This window comes from Oryzias melastigma, linkage group LG7 (genome assembly GCF_002922805.2).
Source record: "Oryzias melastigma strain HK-1 linkage group LG7, ASM292280v2, whole genome shotgun sequence".
NCBI classification, from domain to species: domain Eukaryota; kingdom Metazoa; phylum Chordata; class Actinopteri; order Beloniformes; family Adrianichthyidae; genus Oryzias; species Oryzias melastigma.
The window spans coordinates 19,040,354-19,059,855 of NC_050518.1; the positions used below are offsets into that span (position 1 = coordinate 19,040,354).

At 39.2% G+C, this 19,502-nt stretch overlaps 2 protein-coding genes across 3 annotated transcripts in view; one reads left to right on the forward strand and one right to left on the reverse strand.

Moving 5' to 3' along the window:
- ptpn22 (protein tyrosine phosphatase non-receptor type 22) overlaps positions 1-19,502 on the forward strand; it is a gene marked incomplete at its 3' end in the record, with an annotated part of 240,451 nt that overhangs the window by 104,425 nt on the left and 116,524 nt on the right.
- LOC112158957 (ral guanine nucleotide dissociation stimulator) overlaps positions 1-19,502 on the reverse strand; it is a 79,495-nt gene that overhangs the window by 10,372 nt on the left and 49,621 nt on the right. The window contains exons 11-16 of one of the 2 annotated variants that reach the window (XM_024292680.2): positions 9,821-9,907; positions 9,718-9,750; positions 9,511-9,632; positions 9,075-9,170; positions 8,794-8,989; positions 2,522-2,596 (exon numbers count right to left, since the gene is read on the reverse strand). In XM_024292680.2, coding sequence (XP_024148448.1) covers positions 2,522-2,596; positions 8,794-8,989; positions 9,075-9,170; positions 9,511-9,632; positions 9,718-9,750; positions 9,821-9,907 — 609 coding nt within the window. The remainder of the gene's footprint in view (positions 1-2,521; positions 2,597-8,793; positions 8,990-9,074; positions 9,171-9,510; positions 9,633-9,717; positions 9,751-9,820; positions 9,908-19,502) is intronic. The other variant, XM_036212849.1, reaches the window with a different exon arrangement.

Genomic DNA, 19,502 nt, shown 5'->3' on the forward strand with positions numbered 1-19,502 from the left:
TTGCCATAAAATAGTTAATGAGGGTTGGATTGATTCAGATGGAGCACTACTGAAGGCCTAGGTGGGAAATGCACGGCCCGCCACTGTATTTTAATAACCTTCTTTTAATATTAAAAACTTAAAACACTTCTGTGAAGTAGCTTTAATAAACAAGTAAAACTACAGCAAATATAAAATAGGAAAGAAAATACAGTTTTCTTGTTATATAAGTGATAATTAGTCATGTGAGAAAGTTTAGTGACTTTAGCTTTAATAACTTTAGAACTATTGAACATTTTTGACCAAATGTGATTCCTGTCCTCATTTAAAATTCTTAAAAATAAATTATGACTTTGTTTTAGCATAAAATTTGATGAGTGTTCATGAATAGCTGATATTATTATTAGTTTTAATTTATTCGTTTTATTTATTTATTTATTTATTAAGGTTATGTGCTTATTTTTTTAAGTTCTTAAGACATCACATTTTCAGTTTTATTACCACAGTAGTTAATTTTGTTAGCTGTTATTTCTCTCTCAGATAAATAAAACAGGCATATCAAAGGACAGCTCGGGTCCTAAGGAGGTAAATCTCGGCGCTAGCATGTAGCAGTTAGCAGCTGCTGTGTAGCCATCTGTCTGCTGCACGAAGAGCTTCACATTAAAAAGAAACAAAATACTGTCTTTTTCTGTTGGAATACCTTTAGAGGTTGTTGTTCGAGTTATGACAAACCAATAGAGACACTTGCTGTCAGTTTAAAGCGTTTTTAAAAGAGTTATTGGTCCCAGAAGTTAGCTTTCTAGCTAGCTTTGTTTACAAGTTAGCCTTCTGCTTGAGCTGCTGCCGTTTTCTGCTGCGTTTTCTGGTAATGACATTTTTTGATCTTTTCATGACATGCAGACTTCTAGTGGAGTATTTATCCGTAATGATAAGATTAAATAAAAAGCTCTGATCATAATGAGAATAAATGAAATATCCGATACTGATCGGACAAGGGAGTCCGATTCCGATCGAGTCTCCAATCACGTGATCGGCCCTGATTTCCGATCACGTGATCTGATCGGGACATCCCTAATTAAAACCCCATCTGGAACTCTTTGAAAACAGATCATAATTGGAGGAGGACTTTAAAATGCTCCACAGAGCTAAAATGTAAAAAAAAAAAAAAATGTTGATGGTTTTGTAAGTAGTACAGGGCTGATGCATCATCACTTCATATGAAATTCAAATTTTCTTTGATAGCAGCAGCTGTTTGGATCAGTAGCAACATTCATGTTTTTGGTTTAAGGGCTCCATGCCAAATAACTCCTTAACCCTTTTTTAACACTTCATTTTGATTTTTGAAAATTACTTGTGTTTTTTTTTTATAAACATTTCCTTTTTATGGCCCGCAGCAGCAGTCTACTGACTGCAAGGACCATATTGTTTTTGCTTAGAGTGAAAAGATGTAAAAAGCCCTAAAAAGCCCTCAAAGGACAGGCCTAAGTCAAACAGACATGAAAAAATATGTAGTAAAACACAAAAATACACAAAATGACATACACAGCCTTCACCGAAAAAAAGTTATATATTGTTTCTTCTTATTCTTCTTTTTTACTGCGTCTTTAATCAAAAATTTGACCCCCGCCACATACTCGAAAAGTCCCCCAAATCTCCAAAAAACCTAGGGAAAATTGTAAAATATTTTTTTTAAGTGAACAACCCCTCTGCCATAAATCTTCAACCGATCACACAATCACCGTGAATCAGCTGATTCTGATAAGGAGAAAAGCTTTCTTTCTTTTTGGCTTTGCACAGATGGTACAACACATTACAAATGAAGAGTGTTGGAGTGCAAAGCTGCTTTTCTCTTTGGCAGTATCCGCTGATAAACATTGGTTACACAAACACTTCACAACTGCATAGCGCTGGATATCAGTGCAAGGCTTCTTTACCCTGCTTAAAATCTGCTGGATTCGTGTTAATTGTGTTAACAGCTAAAAAGTTACAGAAAGAATGTAAACACTGGGGCTAAAGCTCTGGTGTTAAATTATTTTAACAGACTTTTTTTTATGCCGCTAGCATCATGCACAAGGTTCGTGAGCACGGACCCAAACTAAACAACTCAGATGTACATTCTAATAAAAATAAGAAACACAGCATTTCTTATTTGAGGTGTGTTACATCTTCACACTCATACAGAAATGAGACTTTCAGAGTCGCAGAGATTATATATTTTTTCCCAAAGAACAATTGGGCCATGGATTTTTTTAAGATCACCAATAAATATCAAATCGTACTCTAGAGCCCTGTGTATCAAAATGTATATTTTTTTTAATTCAGAAACATAAGGTTGCTCATTTTAGTATTACACAGTCAAGTTTATGGTAATAAGTATTTTTTTTCACAAATAATTCTTGGCTGTTTAACACCTTTACTGATTTTTCAAACAGTCATACTCCATCTTCAACAAGTCTGATTAAATTCTAGTGAATGTTTATATTTCATACATGTAGCATGTTTTAATGTGCAACACAACCTTCACTGGAAAGGGAAATGTTACCGTGGAAGTTGCATCTGATGCATGTGCGTCTTTTCCAAAAACAGAGATGGTCAGTTTCACTGACGGAGTCGATGTCTGTGGGACAACAGCAACAAGATTTGTTTAAGAATGCAAGCTCAGTTACTTCAGAAATATATTTTTGAACACACTCCACAGAAAAGGCTCTGTTTGATTTTCTTGTTACTGCTCCCTGTAATCTGTGCAACACTAAATACAGTCAGAGAATGACGAGGCTCAAAAATACTCCCACTTCCACACTTGTTTTTGTTATTTTCTCTGTCCAGTGGGGCATGCCCGGAACACCTGCCCAATTAGACACCCGGTCCAAATGCCTGAGCCACCTCAACTACAACGTTCCCTCTAATTTTTTGTGTGCCTGAGCAAACAAAAACTCACTGAGCACTAGGGGTGTAGGAAAAAGTTGTTTTGGCGATATATCGCGATATTTCGTTTGACGATACTTGCATCAATTTAAAATGTTGCCATTGCGATATTTATTTAATTATTTATGAAAGTCCTTCACGTCTAGCTTTTATTTTTCACTTCCACCTCCGACCACTAGTTGGCAACAGAGCATACTTAGCATCTTTGAGTTGCTCAATGAGGCTCTCCACCGCGACCAAAACATGTTCTGTCAAATGTTAAGGTCACCCTAACGGTTTTGCTGTTGTGCCACGTTGTTGCCAGTATCATCTAAAAATGTGGATTATGGAGCTTCGTAGCGGCTCAGATTAGAACAAGTGAAGCAGTGGAGCTGAAGAGGGTCATGCACGGAGCCTTCATCAAAAAGCTGTTGGCAAAGCGAGCAGAAGTTCTGCTGAACTTCACAGCAATAGATTCTAGTTCAGAGACGTGATGGATCAGAGTGATGTAGACATGCTCTGAAAAAAGGGCACCGTCACAGCGATTAGTAGTGAAATATTATTTTACTTGAGAAAACTTGCCTGTCATGTAAATATTTGCCACATTCATCCTGTCATCACGCTGAAATGTTTCTGGAAATTTTTTTTTGCTTTTTCCTTCACTTTTGAAGCCTCCCTTCAAGTTTATGAACAGCTTAAATGCTAGATTTAGTAATCTTGCAATAACACTTTTAGAAATGTATTAGTTAAGGGACATTCATTCTATTTTTTTCTTATATTAAAAAATATTCATAAGACAATATTGACTGTTCTCTTAAAAACAAATATTTTGTAATTCACCAAAAGAAAATCAGCATGAATTTATGGGAAAAAGCAACTTGTATATGAGATACAGCTGCTGTCCTTAATGCTGTGATCATTAAATGACATAAATGTTACAATTTTTTACACTGACAGACATTAAAATTCAGGTAGACGAATCTTTGTTTTTCAACTTTAAAACAATGGCTCAGATTCATTGTATTTAAAAGAAAAGTGGGAGAGAGAACTGCAGGTGGACTTGTCAGAGGATGATTGGTACTCAATCTGCCTTCTACAACATTCCTCAACATGTTCAAGACAATGGAGAGAATTTGGGTGGAAAAATATAACAAGGTTCTTTATCAGCCCCCATATAAAGAGCAGGCAGATGGGGGCTCCACAGCCATGCTGGAGACTCTGCGGAGATGTAAACGCCAACCATTCACATATTTTCTGGACATGCAGCAAAATTGATCCCTTTTGGCAAATCATCATACAGACTTTGCAGGAAATTCTGGGGTATGAAATACCCAAGGATCCACAAACACTGTATTTGGGATTATTACCAACGGATGTAATACGAACGGAGGACAGGTATCTGTTTAAGGTCATGATAATGGCTTGCAAAAAAACTATAACAAAGAACTGGCTGAAAAGTGAGACTTTGAAACTGGAACAATGGACAGACATTATAGAGGAAATTTACTCTATGGAAAAAATGACATTTCACTTGAGGTTACAGGGGGAAAGATTTCAACTCCAGTGGAGAAAATGGAAGTGCTTTAAAGCCCGCTCACCCCTAAAAGCTTAAAGCTAATTTGTAGCTGAACCCCACTGGTTCATTTCGGTTTTGTTGTTCCTGTGTTGATTTACTACCACTCTTCAATTTTAATTTCATTGTATCTTCTTTTTTTTTCTTTTCCCTTCCAAGATTGTTTTTTTTTTTTCATATTTGCAAAATGTTAAATAAAAAGTATCAAAAAAGAAAAATGTGATATTTGATTTTGCTAAAGTTTTCAAAATCACAATAAAAATATTATGAAAAAAAATCTGATTAAAAATGAAGGTCCAATTCCATGTAAGCTTTTATGAACAAATAAAAGAACCTTAAAGAGTCCTGTAAGAGAATATTTTTGATTAAATTTGAATTCCATTTTACTCTTACATGTAACCTTTCAATGAAGCTCTGTAACCTTTGAATGAACCTAGTGGGCTCATTAACACATGCCTCTGAATGCATTCTCAGATACCTAAAACAGCCTGCAGTTCTTAGAATTCTAACTTAGGGAGTGTTTGATGTAAGACAGACTTGAATTGCCCTCCTTACCCGAGGGGTGTAAAGACATAGATAACACGCTGATCCAGAGACAAATGCAGGAAGCGGAGGCTTCTGTTGACCCTGAGATATATGCAGGTTCTGGTAAGACATAGATAACACTTGACCCCGACACAAATGTAGGGAGCAGCCCTATAAAGAGTCTTGCATCTCGTCATTTCGGCGGAACCCTCTATGAATGGGCTTCCCTACACGCTCGCGTGCATCGCGTGTATTATTCTTTATTCTTTTATTAAACACTTGTGTTAATCTTAAAGTGTGTCTGTTCTTCCATCGGATTCAACAATTTTCCACCACAGTCCGGTTATGGCGGCTTGCGGTAAAGACGTACGTTATGCTGCTACGCTGCTAAATCGACAAAATCCTTTTCAAACCCACGATTCAACATAGATAAACAACCTCATAATATTGTCAGAGTTCGAGATTGTACCGATGTCACAAAAGAAGACTAGCCGAAGTCAAACTCAACAATCTTATTTGTCCATCTTTGTGACTAAACTTACTGCTAACAAAAAAGCTATGTAAGCTAGCACTGGCGCAGGTGCTAATGCAGTAAATCTCACATTGGAGGTTAGTAAATCTTCCTGAAGGCGCCAAGGGAAGCGACGTCTGCGGCTTCCTGGAGAGCTAAATCCCGCACGTGCTGGAGCTGGGATTACTTTGCGGGCAGTAGCAGTTTTAGGCACGGGCAATACGGGCAGTTGCCCGGGGCGCCGATTCAAAGGGGGCAGCATCTCAGCGCTGGGAGGAAAAAATAATCTGTGCAGCTACAGTGGTGTGAAAAACTATTTGCCCCCTTCCTGACTTTTTATTCTTTTGCATGTTTGTCACACAAAATGTTTCTGATCATAAAACACATTTTAATATTAGTCAAAGATAACACAAGTAAACACAAAATGCAGCTTTTAAATTATTGTTTTTATTATTTAGGGAGAAAAAAATCCAAACCCACATTGCCCTATGTAAAAAAGTAATTGCCCCTGCACCTAATAACTGGTTGGGCCACCCTTAGCAGCAATAACTGAAATTAAACGTTTGCGATAACTTGCAACAAGTCTTTTACAGCGCTCTGGAGGAATTTTGGCCCACTCATCTTTGCAGAATTGTTGTAATTCAGCTTTATTTGAGAGCTTTCTAGCATGAACCGCCTTCTTAAGGTCATGCCACAGCATCTCAAGGGGATTCAGGTCAGGACTTTGACTAGGCCACTCCAAAGTCTTCATTTTGGTTTTTTCAGCCATTCAGAGGTGGATTTGCTGGTGTGTTTTGGGTCATTGTCCTGCTGCAGCACCCAAGATGGCTTTAGCTTGAGTTGATAAACAGATGGCCGGACATTCTCCTTCAGGATTTTTTTGGTAGACAGTAGAATTCATGCTTCCATCTATCACAGCAAGCCTCGGATGAGTTGTCTCTGCGCTCTTGGGGTAATTTTGGGTGTCCGGCCACTCCTGGGAAGGTTCACCACTGTTCCATGTTTTTGCCATTTGTGGATAATGACTCTCACTGTGGTTCGCTGGAGTCCCAAAGCTTTAGAAATGGCTTTATAAACTTTACCAGACTGATAGATCTCAATTACTCTTGTTCTCATTTCTTCCTGAATTTCTTTGGATCTTGGCATGATGTCTAGCTTTTGAGGTGCTTTTGGTCTACTCCTCGGTGTCAGGTAGCTTCTGTTTAAATGATTTCTTGATTGAAACAGGTGTGGCTGTAATCAGGTCTGGGGGTGGCTACAGAAATTGAACTCAGGTGTGATAGACCACAGTTAAGTTATTTTTTAACAAGGTGGGCAATCACTTTTTCACACAGGGCTATGTGGGTTTGGATTTTTTTCTCCCTAAATAATACAAACATTCATTTAAAAACTGCATTTTGTGTTTACCTGTGTTATCTTTGACTAATGTTAAAATGTGTTTCATGATCAGAAACATTTTGTGAGACAAAAATGCAAAAGAATAAAAAGTCAGAAAGGGGGCAAATAGTTTTTCACACCACTGTATGATTTCTACTACCTGTTTTGTTTTGGACGGCCTAAAATCAGTGAGTTGGCGCCCTCTGCTGGTGCGCGCGCCCCTGTCTGCTGAGAAGGCAATGGACAGGTGTGAAGAAAAAGGGAGGGCTGGAAGGGTCAGTTGAGCTGCAGGTCTCTCCTAAATGAAGAGGACAGATGGGGAAGGAGGGCGGGGTCTTACACATACACATGAAAGTGTTTTGGCCTTATCCTTCAAGTGCATTTGTCGTAAGTACTAGCTTTTACTCCTTTATGATTTATTAGATACTAAAGTAATAGCAAATACTCATCAGCGATCTCTATTGCGTAACAATTTTTTGCAAGTTACGATAATTCGCAAAACACTTTTTTACTCCCTATGTTTCATACTTTCACTAATCTTTGCAATGTACTGCACATACCCTATTTGGACAACCACAAATCCAATGGTAATATCAATTTTGAATAGTTCCGTACCGTTTTTGTTAAGTACTTTATGCAAATTAGACAGGAGATATTGAAAAGTTTGCAGTGCTGCAGTTCCTTAACAGTTCCACATAAATTCACCAAATTTACAAGACTGCTTCTACAATGCAAGAGAAGTAAGCGCAACGACTTTCACAACAGTACTCCTACAGGTGGCGCTAGAATCTTTTCCAGGTGTTTCTTCCAGTATCTCCAAAAGTAAATGACCTACATGGATGAAACTTGGCGTGCACGTTGAACAGATGATCTTTAACCCTTGTGGCTGTCAAATGCTTTAAAGCACCGTTGCTTTCAGCAATCAGATGCAATTTCTTCAAGGAATTGCAAATCTAGTTGTAATTATAGTTTACATATTTCTCCAATACATGCTTGATGTGCTAAAAATATGTAGATTCTCTACTCTATCTACTCTTTATTATTTATTTCTCAATTAGTTCTGCATGCCTCTGATGTGATTCATGTTGTTCCTACTTTCTCACTCCCCTCTGGGGAGAGTGGGAGATAGGGTTTCTTGTAATCAATCCAGGCTGTGCACAGGTTGGTGTGTCGTGACCTGCAGTCTTGCGTGACTGTTCTGTCAACCAGGAGTTGGTGTTTGACTTCGCTGGAATCTCTACCAACGCCCTTCTGTGTGTTGCTCATGAATTGATCCATGTGTCTATGTATTTTGGTTGCAATGATATCTGACATGAGCTTCCATGTTGTGAAGAGACAGGTTATTGGCTGGTGGTTGGATGGGACTTCACCTTTTGAGGGATCCTTCTGCATCAAGAATGTTCACCCTTCTGTTAGCCATTCAGGGTGAGACCCATCTCTTACCATCTGGTTTATTTATGCTTCCAGGCGCTCAGGGAGTGCTGTGAGTTTCTTAAGCCAGTAGGCTTGTATCATGTCAGGGCATGGTGCTGTCCAGCTCTTCATACCTGAGACTCTTTCTCGGATGTCTGCCACTGTGATGGTTACTGGGTTCTGTTCATGGAGGTTGCTATGTTCTTTCCTCAGTTTGAGCATTGAGCATTGCTGTTATGTGCTGTCTCTTTCTCCCATATACTTTTCCAGTACCTTTTATTTTCCAGCCTTGGTGGGTCTGCTTTGCTGCTTTGACCCTGCTTCTGAGCGTACACTTCCACAGGTTGATTTGCAAACAACCTATTTATCCATCTGGTTTCATTGTTTCTAGTGTACTTCCTTATGGGGCTGCTCAAGGCCAGATATATGTACATATATATATATATATATATATGCAAGCCAAAAATGACCATCTTTGCAAGACAAGTACAAGTTGCCACACCCCATTTACCTTTCTCTCATGTCCCTCTGGTGAGTCTGACAGAAAGCTGCTGTTCACGTCCTCCAGGTCTGAGCCACTGGAGCTGACTGAGGTGACGCTGAGCGCATCGCCGCTGTCCCCTCCCTGATGCGGCCTGTAGTGTGAGTGGTCAAAAGACTTGGAGTGAGAGCTGGTGCTGCTACAGCTAGCCTCTGTTAGTTGCCGGCTGAAAGACATTGTAAGAGGGGAAATACTTCTTTACCGAGGTGATGTGCAGCAGAAATCTGACAAACTGTCCTGAAATAACTTACTCGCTCCAGCGCTTCATGATTCCTCCATTCTTCTTGCCTCTCAGTGTATTGCAGGCCGACTCCGACAAAGGCTCGATTTCACAAGACAGAGTGTAGCTGTGGGGAAAGTCCAAAATTATTTGTTTAATCACAAAGCCAGTTTTATATCAGTCAGATCCATCAAGAATGATGAACAACACTATATTTACGTTTGTCTCCAATAATTAGATTATTTCACATTAGGACAATCGCTCTGCGTACTATGGTGTTCAAACAGTTAAAAGATACAACCAAAGAATATTTTGAAAATTTTACATCAACAGACTATTTATCTTTGACTTTATTTAAAATATGTTATTTTACTTCTGTTTCTTTTTTTCTTAAAGTGAGGAGATGACAATTACTGTTGATCTCTTCTGGAATTCATGGAGCAACCACTTAACTTTGATCAACTGACCTATCTGCCTCAGTGAGCTTTTCTGCACTGGCGAACCACTCCCTGAAGTGGCTGTCCTGAGTGAAGCTGTAGTTGTTGGAAGCCAGCTGAAGCAGTTTGATCTGAGCAATCACCTCAAATTCCTGCAAGCCCAGAAGAAAACCACTTTCAAAGTGAGTTTTCTTTCATCACATTTGTAAAACAAAAAAATCCATTAAATGTACTTACTTTTCTTCTCTTCTCAAAGTTGATGAGGCCACCCTGGAAAACCAGATTAGGAACTTCAGCAATGAACAAGAACCAGCTGAGACAAAATAAAGCAGGTTCTGACCTCTGTGTAATCCTTCATGGCTGTGTCCATCATTACCAGGTCCGTCAAGAAGGTCCCCAAATAAGGAATGGTCCCCTGCATCACACCCTGTTAAACAGGACATGGGGGAAAAAAACAAATCTTTGTATTTTTTGTAGTATGTTACAGTTTTTAGCATAATTTTGCCGGATATGCCACCATTGACATGTACAGTGCACCTGAATGAATGAATTAACTTTATTTATATAGCACTTTACAATTGCCTATAGCATGCCAAAGTGCTTCACAATAAAAGAAGGAGTAAAGTTAAAAACAAATTAAGACAAATTAAGAACAAAATATAAAAAAACAGCATAAAATTACAAAAATAGTCTGCAGTAAAATACATAAAAGTTAAATAAGAACACAATAAAAGAAAAAAAAAGTATTACAGCAACCCACAATTTATGTCAGCCTTATTTCAATATGGATAAAATCAGTTTTCTTCCTGAAGAATTCTTTAAAAAAAAACATTATGACAATGCGAAGAAAAGTTCTCTTGAAATGGTTGCAAATTTATTAAAAAATAAAAAATCCTGAAAAATGACGTATACATAAGTATTTGCAACCTTTGCTAAACACTTAGTTGCTGAACCTAAATTCCAGCCTCAAGTCGTTCTGAATATGACACCACCAGCTTGGCATGCCTTTCTTTGGACAGTTTTGCCCGTTCCTCTTTGCAGTACCGCTCAAGCTCCATCAGGGACCATATACAACAGAGTTACGTGTACAATGCTCTGAAAAACGACCAACGTCGTGGTATTGATAGATGAAATACGTATTTACTTCTAAGTGTGTGAAAACAGACCTGCAGCACTACAGACTGTCAAGGAATAAAGCATCTTAGTTCATAGATCATTCAAGCGCCCTCTCTCCTTCACCCAGCCACATTGCTTCATGGTAAATGGTAAATTGTGTATACTTTTCTACCTTCCTCGAAGTCCCATTCATTCACCCATTCACACACTGGTGGTGGCTTCACTGCTTAACACTGGCACCAACCTTCCTCCAGAGGCAATGTGGGGTTCAGTGTCTTGCCCAAGGACACTCCGACACATGGCTGGACAAGGTGGCAATCGAACCTGCAATCTTCTAATCAGGAGTCGACCTACCTACCGCTACACCATAACAGCCAATCACAGTCAAATGTCTATGGAAAGATTTGGAGAGTTTTTTTGTTTTCATTTTGAAACATCTATTCAAGCACTGTTTAGGCACCTTGAACCTGAACCTGTTCAATAAACAACACTTTATTTCTTATACCATATCTATAGAAAATTATTAGTTAACACACAATGCTGCTGTGTTTATTTTTTCTAATACTGAAAAATATTTCATTGAGAGAAATCAGACATTGACTGCATAGATGGGAATTGAACAGATTTGCACCCCCCCCCCCCTCTTTTTTTCCCAAACAATAAGTACCTGCCAGCTCCAAGAAGGCAAAATCCCTTAGACTTTTATTGTGAAATAAACGGTTATTACTCAGTCATTCTATTTGTCAAAATACCCATTCTCACTCTAATACTTTTTCTTAACATCTTCTTGGCTTCTTGGTTTAATTTTGCTGGAGCCAGAGGTAAGAAATTTCTATTGATGATGCCACAGGCACAATGTCCATTTGTCCATCTAATGTCCATATTGTAGCGTGAAAGGGGTGAATATGAAGTATTCAATGCCAAAGTTGGTTGAAAAATATACATTTTATTAAACTGAAATTTAATAAAATTATCATCGGGGCATCACCTTCGTAATGAAGGAAACATATTTATTATTAATGATCAGCCGCTACTTCTAATCAATAAAGTAATAATCAATTAATCAGTCTCTCAACTTTAGGTCGTTCGTACCCTTTGAATTGACTTTACCACAAAGAAGAAAAATAATGATATCTGAATAATGACGTCCTTTTTAATATTTATTGAATAAGATGAGGTTAAACAAGCAGAAATAATGGACATAAAAGCATGGAAAGCAATCAACATGTGTGGAACATAGCATATAGCTTTCAACTAATAACTAGAAATAGGTAAATGAGAAGAAAAGACACACAATATTGAGGTGGAAAAAGCTAAATGTGTGAATGCATTAATTGTGTGTTGTGCATAAAAAGGTGTTGTTACTGATCTGAGAATAAGCTATTCTTAAAAGGAGGAATTTAAACGGGACAAAGATGTTACTCTTGCAAAAATAGTTAATTTTTATTCTAACTACCAGCAGTTGACTGTATGAGCGAAGTTCGACTTCTCACCAAGCAGTCTGTAGATCTGGGTCTGCTCTGCCAGGAAGGGTGGTTAATCCCATTACTGGCTGGATGCTTCAGGAAGGCCGTGGAGGCAAGATCTGCAGCCAGGTTTAGAAGGGAAGACGGGTTCTCACCAGAAACCTGCGGTTCTGCTGGTTCTGCTCCGTTCAGTCACTTAGCTTCTGGGGTGGTCGAATGATTTCTCGATTCCGTTTTGTGACCAAAAAGTATAAGTTGCAAAGCTGGCCGGACAATGAAACTTATCGAATGGTCTAGCATTAAAAATCAGTTTCAAAATAGAAGCATCAAAAATTGTAAAAATGTTGGAATCAGTCTATAATATAAACTGGAGACAAAGATGTTGAAAAGGAAGAAAGCGCGTGAAAAAAATGTGATCTTAAGACTGGAAGAACTTAGAGGTAAAGAGGGCCTTGTTTCTTCTAGAAAACTATCAAACATGGAAATCTTGGAAATCGTGTTTAATCCCTCCTCCGACGATGTTTGTGTTCTGTTCCTGTTCTGGCTTCTGGCTTCTGGCTTCTTAGGCCCTGCTCTGGCTTGCGCGCCAGGGTTTTGAATGAGAGAGCCAGAATCGCCCAATCCGTGGGGATTTGAGGCGTTTTACGTCTGGAGGTAATTTGCATGTCTCAATTAGCTCTGGCTATGCAAATATCAGGGGCGTAACTTTATTCTGGTCTCTGGATGTATTTATTCTTAATGCTGAATTAACAACAAAGGAGGTTTCTATCAAACAAAGTTTGGACAACCCTATATGTGTGTATGAATCCTATATGTGTCAAAATAAAACACTTCCCAAAGTCCACATAAACACAGAAAATCAATGCTCTATGCTTTGACGGTTACACATGTCTATTTCCTGGATTTTAACCTCAAAGTAGTTGTGAATCTTCTTCTGTTAGGAATAAAGGTTTGATTACACACATGTAATAATGGGACATTTTTCCTGGAGCTGCGAAGAGATGCTTTACATGTTAGATCCAATTAACAAAAGTCCTATCTTTTAAAACATGAGAAAAGTTATGAAGGGTCACGTGTTTCACACGAAGGTCTTTGAGTGTCTGTCAGGAATTCTTGCAGACTCAACAGGGGTTGACCTGCTGGAACCAAAAGATCCTTTGAAGGTGACAAGTTGAAACTAACCAGAGTTTGGAATGCGAAATAGCCAGGGCTCTGGCCAGGTTATCAAGAGTTTAATGACTTAACATCCCAGTGGGAAATAGAGGTTTTACACAACTTTATGGGAGATGAACTCTGTTATCTTGAGAAGAGGCACTCCAAATAAACGTTGGGTGACCAAATGGTCAACACAGTTGTTTCCAAGGGTGGAATGCTACAATATTTACATTCAGTGACTGTTCCTTTTAAAAACAGATATATATTATTTGGACTGGAAAGTCCATAGGTCAGGATCAAATCCAATTTATTTGTTCAGAGTCTTGAACCTTGCATTTCGTCTGTATTAAGACTGCCGTCAACCAGACATCTCTGTTCTGAACCAAAACTTGTAAACATGACTAAAGAGCTCAGGCCGGGGCGAAGAGAAAGAATGGAAGTCCTAAACCTTGCAATTCTTGTTATTTTAGGAAAGTATTCATGTTTTACTGTGGTGGATGATTACATGTAAATCGTCTAAACATTTTTGGGAGGATTTTTACCGTTGGTGTTTCATTTAAATTAGAAAAACATCAAATAGGGGAGACTGGGTTGCTCTCACAATGTGTTGGTTTCACTGGATTAGTTGTCAAAAAATCTTTAAGCCATAATTCCTACGTGAAATGAAAGCTTGATGCTTTTTCTGTAAATGTGTATCTCTTTTGCTTTTAAAAGTCATTGTAACAAGTAATAAATCATCAAAGACACTCTGATACAAACACACACACACACACACACATATATATATATAGTTTTTTAAAAGTCGGGTTTATAAAATGGAAGACTAACTTTAACTCAAAAGCATTTAGAGATCAGAGTATGTCTTCGAACTTTAATTATGACATTAGCTTCTTAGAATGTTTATAATTATGAAAATATTTAGAAATAGGGCATTTTTTATTAGTGTTTTGAAAAATGAAAAAAGGGAGAAACAAGACTCAAGACCCCACTGTTGGACTACAAAAACTGACATAAGACTACAAATGTTTTCCTCGACTGTGTCATTCAATGGGTGATACAGCGCCACCTACTGACATGTTATTAAACCAAGTACACAACAGACACAAACCTGTATCATTCTAATATTTTTTTTAATAAAAAATGAAAAACTTCCACTAAATGAAGAAGCACAAGGTATCTCAATATCCAGCCCAATTTTACTATCACAGACTATCAAATATTTAGGAATACAGATTACATCATCTCTTCAGAATATTGTTAAAGATTATTATACAAAAACCTTTAAGGAGATTGTTAATGATCTCAACACTTGGTCAAAGTTCCCCTCTTCTCTGCAAACTAGAATATCAGAATGTTGTCCCTCGAATCAATTTCCTAAGCATGATGATCCCATGAGTTTCTCCGTCCTCTGATGCGGAACGCTATGAACAGCAGCCGGGCCCCCGCCCCTCTGAGCATGGCGCTCCTGAATGCCCGATCCGTGGGAAACAAATCGTTTCTGTTAAACGAGCTCATCGACTCTAGAAACTTGGATTTTATGTTTCTGACTGAAACCTGGCAGCGGGACTCCGACCACTCGTCCTTCATCGAACTCTGCCCGGCTGGTTACTCCTTCATCGGACGTCCGCGGCCATCGGGCCGTGGAGGGGGAGTCGCCGCGGTTTTCCGGAGTTGTCTGCCGTGCCGCTCGGTGAGAGTTGGTCAATTTTCATCGTTTGAACAACAGATGATTAAGATCGGGGACAAAAACCCAGTATACTGCGCTGTTATTTACCGTCCACCTGGACCAAACAGCCGATTTTTAAATGAACTCAGTGATTTCTCATCCTCCACCATGAAGCTGTCCAAGCTGGTTTTTCTGGGTGATTTTGATATTCATATTTCTGATGATTATGACCTCTTTGCCAGTGTCATGGACTCTTAATTTTACTCAGCATGTGTCTGGGCCCACACATGCTAAGGGTGCCACGCTCTACCTCGTTTTTACCCTAGGGGTAAAAATTGACTGTGTTTTTTCTGAGGACATTTTTATTTCTGATCATCACTGTATTTTTTTTAACCTTTCATTTTCTGTGTCGCGTTTGCCTACACGCAGAGAAATCAGCTCTCGCATCCTAAACTCTTCCTCAGCTGAGACCTTTTCAAATGCTTTTAATTTGGATTTCCCTCCATGTACTGATGTGAATGCTTCACTCAGTCTTTTTAACAGTTATTGTCTTTCCACCTTAGATGAAGTCTGTCCCATTAAAACTAGACTAGCCCCTGTCATAAAATTATCTCCCTGGATTAACGACAGTATTCGCCATCTAAAACGGTCTTGCAGAAAAGTTTAACATTTGTGGAAAAGAACTCTTTTGCATGTTCATCTCCTTTATCTCAAAGATCTTTTAGTTTCTTTTAATAATGCTGTTCGAGATGCGAGGGCTGCATATTTCACCAATCTCATTTCTAAAAGCAGAGAAAATCCTAAGGTGCTGTTTAACACCATTAGTGAGATTGTTATGCTTCGTCTACCTGCTATCCCCATCCACTCAAATGATGATTGTGAAAAGTTTTTATCATATTTCATTGAAAAAGTCAGGTCAGTGAGGAACTCTCTGTGTCACACAGCTGCATTGGTTTCTGCTCCTAGCCCACCTCGGCCTGTGATTTTAGACACATTTTCACCTGTTTGTCTCCCTGAGCTGGTCAGATTAGTGGGCACAATGAAGTCATCTTCCTGCCCCCTCGATGTGTTCCCAACACCTTTATTCAAAGATGTCTTCCAGTCCATTGGTCCCTGCGTCCTGTCAATCATTAACTCGTCCCTGCTGTCTGGTCAAGTTCCTGAGTATTTTAAAGAATCTGTCATCTTTCCCCTCTTTAAGAAACGTGGGCTTGACCCCTCCCTTCTGAGCAGTTACAGACCTATCTCTAATCTTTCATTTATTTCCAAGATTTTAGAAAAAGTTGTTGCAAAACAACTTCTAACTGCTTTAGACAGACACGCCGTTCTCGATAAATTTCAGTCAGGTTTTCGTAGAGCTCACTCCACTGAAACAGCTCTTCTCAGAGTCACAAATGACATCCTGATGCAGGAAACTGCTCCGTGCTGCTGCTTCTGGACTTTACCGCAGCCTTCGACACTGTCGACCATCACGTCCTCCTGGACAGGCTGAAAAACTCGGTCGGGATATCCCGATCCTCTTTAAACTGGTTCGTCTCATACCTCACTGGTAGATCATTTTCTGTGATATCCTCCATGTTTAAGTCCTCCTCTGCTTCTCTCTCTTCTGGTGTGCCACAAGGCTCTGTTTTGGGACCTTTATTGTTCATTTTATATCTGTTGCCTTTGCAGCACATTTTAAGCTCTTTTAATGACATTTCTTATCACTTTTATGCTGATGACATTCAGCTGTATGTGTCTTTTAAACCTCAGGATGTTTTTAAGATACAGATTTTACGCAGGTGTTTGGATTCAGTCAAGAGTTCTCCAGCTAAATGAAACCAAAACTGAGGTCCTCGTCTGTGCTCCTGACAAATACCACCCCCAGATAGTCCAGTGGCTCGGTCCACTTTCCTCTTTTGTCAGGCCCTCTGTCAGAAACCTCGGGGTAACTCTAGACCCAGTTTTATCTCTTGACTCTCATGTTGCTGCACTTGTTCGTTCTTGTTTTTATCATTTAAAAAACATAGCTAAACTGAGTCCAGTTGTATCACGTTCTGAGATGGAGATGCTCATTCACGCTTTTATTTCCTCCCGTCTTGATTATTGCAACTCCATCTTTACATGCCTCAGTAAAAAATCTCTAGAACGTCTTCAGGTTGTCCAGAATGCTGCTGCAAGGCTTTTAACTAAATCCTCCAAATTTTCTCATGCCACCCCACTGTTAATCAAACTGCACTGGCTCCCTATCAACTACAGCAGGGGTATTCAAATCCAGGCCTCGAGGGCCGGTGTCCTACATGTTTTCCAACCAACCTTCCATTGAAACTCCTTATTGGCTAAACATACCTGATCCTGGAAATTAGCAGCAGATAAGGCAGGATTTCTGGAAAACCTACAGCAGAGAGGCCCAAATCCAGGCCTCGAGGGCCAGCTTCCTGCCTCTATGATGTTCCCAACACATCTTTTTTCTTTTACTTCCAAGTGAGATCAGCACTTATGTCATATAAGGTGTCAAAGTCTAAACCCCCTCTTCACCCATTCATGGACTGGATAAACTCTCACCCCACCAGATAACTGGTGTCTGGATTATATTCCAAATGAATGTCTTGTCAACAAAAAAAGTTATTGGTGTTCAGCGCATGGAGGAGAGACTTTGGTCTGAATGACAACGATATATTTGGAAGAAAGTATGGACAATATTTGTCATTCTTCCAAAAACTCAAACCATCAGCTTATACATTTTCAGTTTTGCCAAAGAATTTATTACACCCCTGCCACAATGTTCTGTATGAGACGGGTTCAGAGCCCAAATTGTAATTTGTGTTCACTTAATTCCTTTGGTAGTTTAAAGCATATGATGTGGGACTGTACCCCAGTTCGGGAGTTTTGGAGTCGAATATCCAAGATACTTTCTCTTTGGCAAAAGTATTCCATGAGACCCTATTGTGCTACTTCGCAATGGTGACTCTCAGCTCAGACTCAGCAAGCGGCAACAGCGATTGCTGCTGGCAGGTCTTACAGCAGCAAAAAAAACGTTAGCTCAAAGATGGCTGCCACCTCATGATCTCTGCACCAGGAAATAGTTGGCATACTTCCATGACATTGTGTTGTTGGAATTATCCACTGCCAGGATAAACAGGGCAAGATCTTCGACTTTGGACATGTGGTCAGAGGCAGCGGTGGAGTTAAAAATCAGAATCCTTGGAAGGTGAACATAGAGGCACTTTACCTCACCCAATTATTGATTTTGTCATTTATTTATTTATTTTTTTTTAATTTGGCTATATATCGCAAACCCCTTTTTTCATAGTCAACAACATGTGTGTGCATGTATGCCCATATATATTTATTTTCTATTTGTCAATTTACTATTATTATTTTGTGTGTGTGTGACTAACACATTGTTATTTTGTTTGATTAACGGCCGCGGTAGGGAACCCCTGGAGGGCTACTCCCTTGGGAGGGAAGGGGAGGGTTATTTGATTATTTAAGCTATGTTTTAAACTATTAATTAAAATGGTGCAATAAAAAATTATACACAAAAATGAAAGAACTTATATTAATTTGTGAAATTCTCTCTTGACCCATCAGCTGTAAAGAATCAATAAAACTTGGAGTCTGTTGATCTTGTGGATCAATAATTGATTTATTTATCAATTGTATTTTGTTCTTGTCGTTCATTTTATATTATTATTGACATAAAAATAATAATATTAATAATAATAATCATTTTTCTTATTTTATTATATAAAAAAGGACAGTAAAAAAAACGAAACCACGATTATTTTTCTTTTTCCTTGTTTAGTCAAAAAGCATCACTCGTTCTGTTTTTCCACTAAAAATAAACAACATTTTTGCTAGTTTATGAGTCAGAAATTGAAGTAATGTTATTTCTATGGTTGAGAATCTGTGTTTCTGTATCTCTTATTTCCGTGTTCTGGACTGGAACTAGTCGGACTGTGTGATCCAATTCTAGCTTTACAGAAGTCTCTGACAGAGAAAAAAAAGTCAGTGACAGTTGACAGTGCGTCACAATATGATTCATTGGGGGGGGGGGGTTCGAATCAGGGCCCAATAAATCAAGGGTCCGAGCGTCCGGTACCAGGACTGTTGCGCGTCCTGTGCCACCCCCGGTACCGGGTATACCGGCGGGCTTCGCGCCCCGTTAGGAAACCCGGAGGCTGGGAGCCGTGATTCATCAACCAGCTCATCAAAAGACGATGCATCGACCCGCTGCAGGTCGGGTCCCGGGACTATTGCACGTCCAGTGCCACCTCCGGTACTGGGTATACTGGCGTGCTCTGCGTCCCGCTAGCTGGATGGGAGGCTTGATCTAATTGGACCAGCCAGCTCGTCCCATTTTGACGAGAAGTGTACCCCCAAAGCTTCAAGTTTAGACACGGTGGGTCCTTTAACCATGTGTCAATATGTGACAAGTCATGTATGAGGATGTGTTGGCTTGATGAGACAAAAAATTATTGGGGGAAACAAAGTTGAGAAACAGAGGTTGTTTCACTTAAAGGGCCTGTACTATCATTTTCTTAAGCCTTTTAGAGTAAACAATATCCATCTTCTTCTTTTCCTTTCGGCTTTTCCCTTCAGGGGTCGCCACAGCGAATCAGTTTCCTCCATCTAAG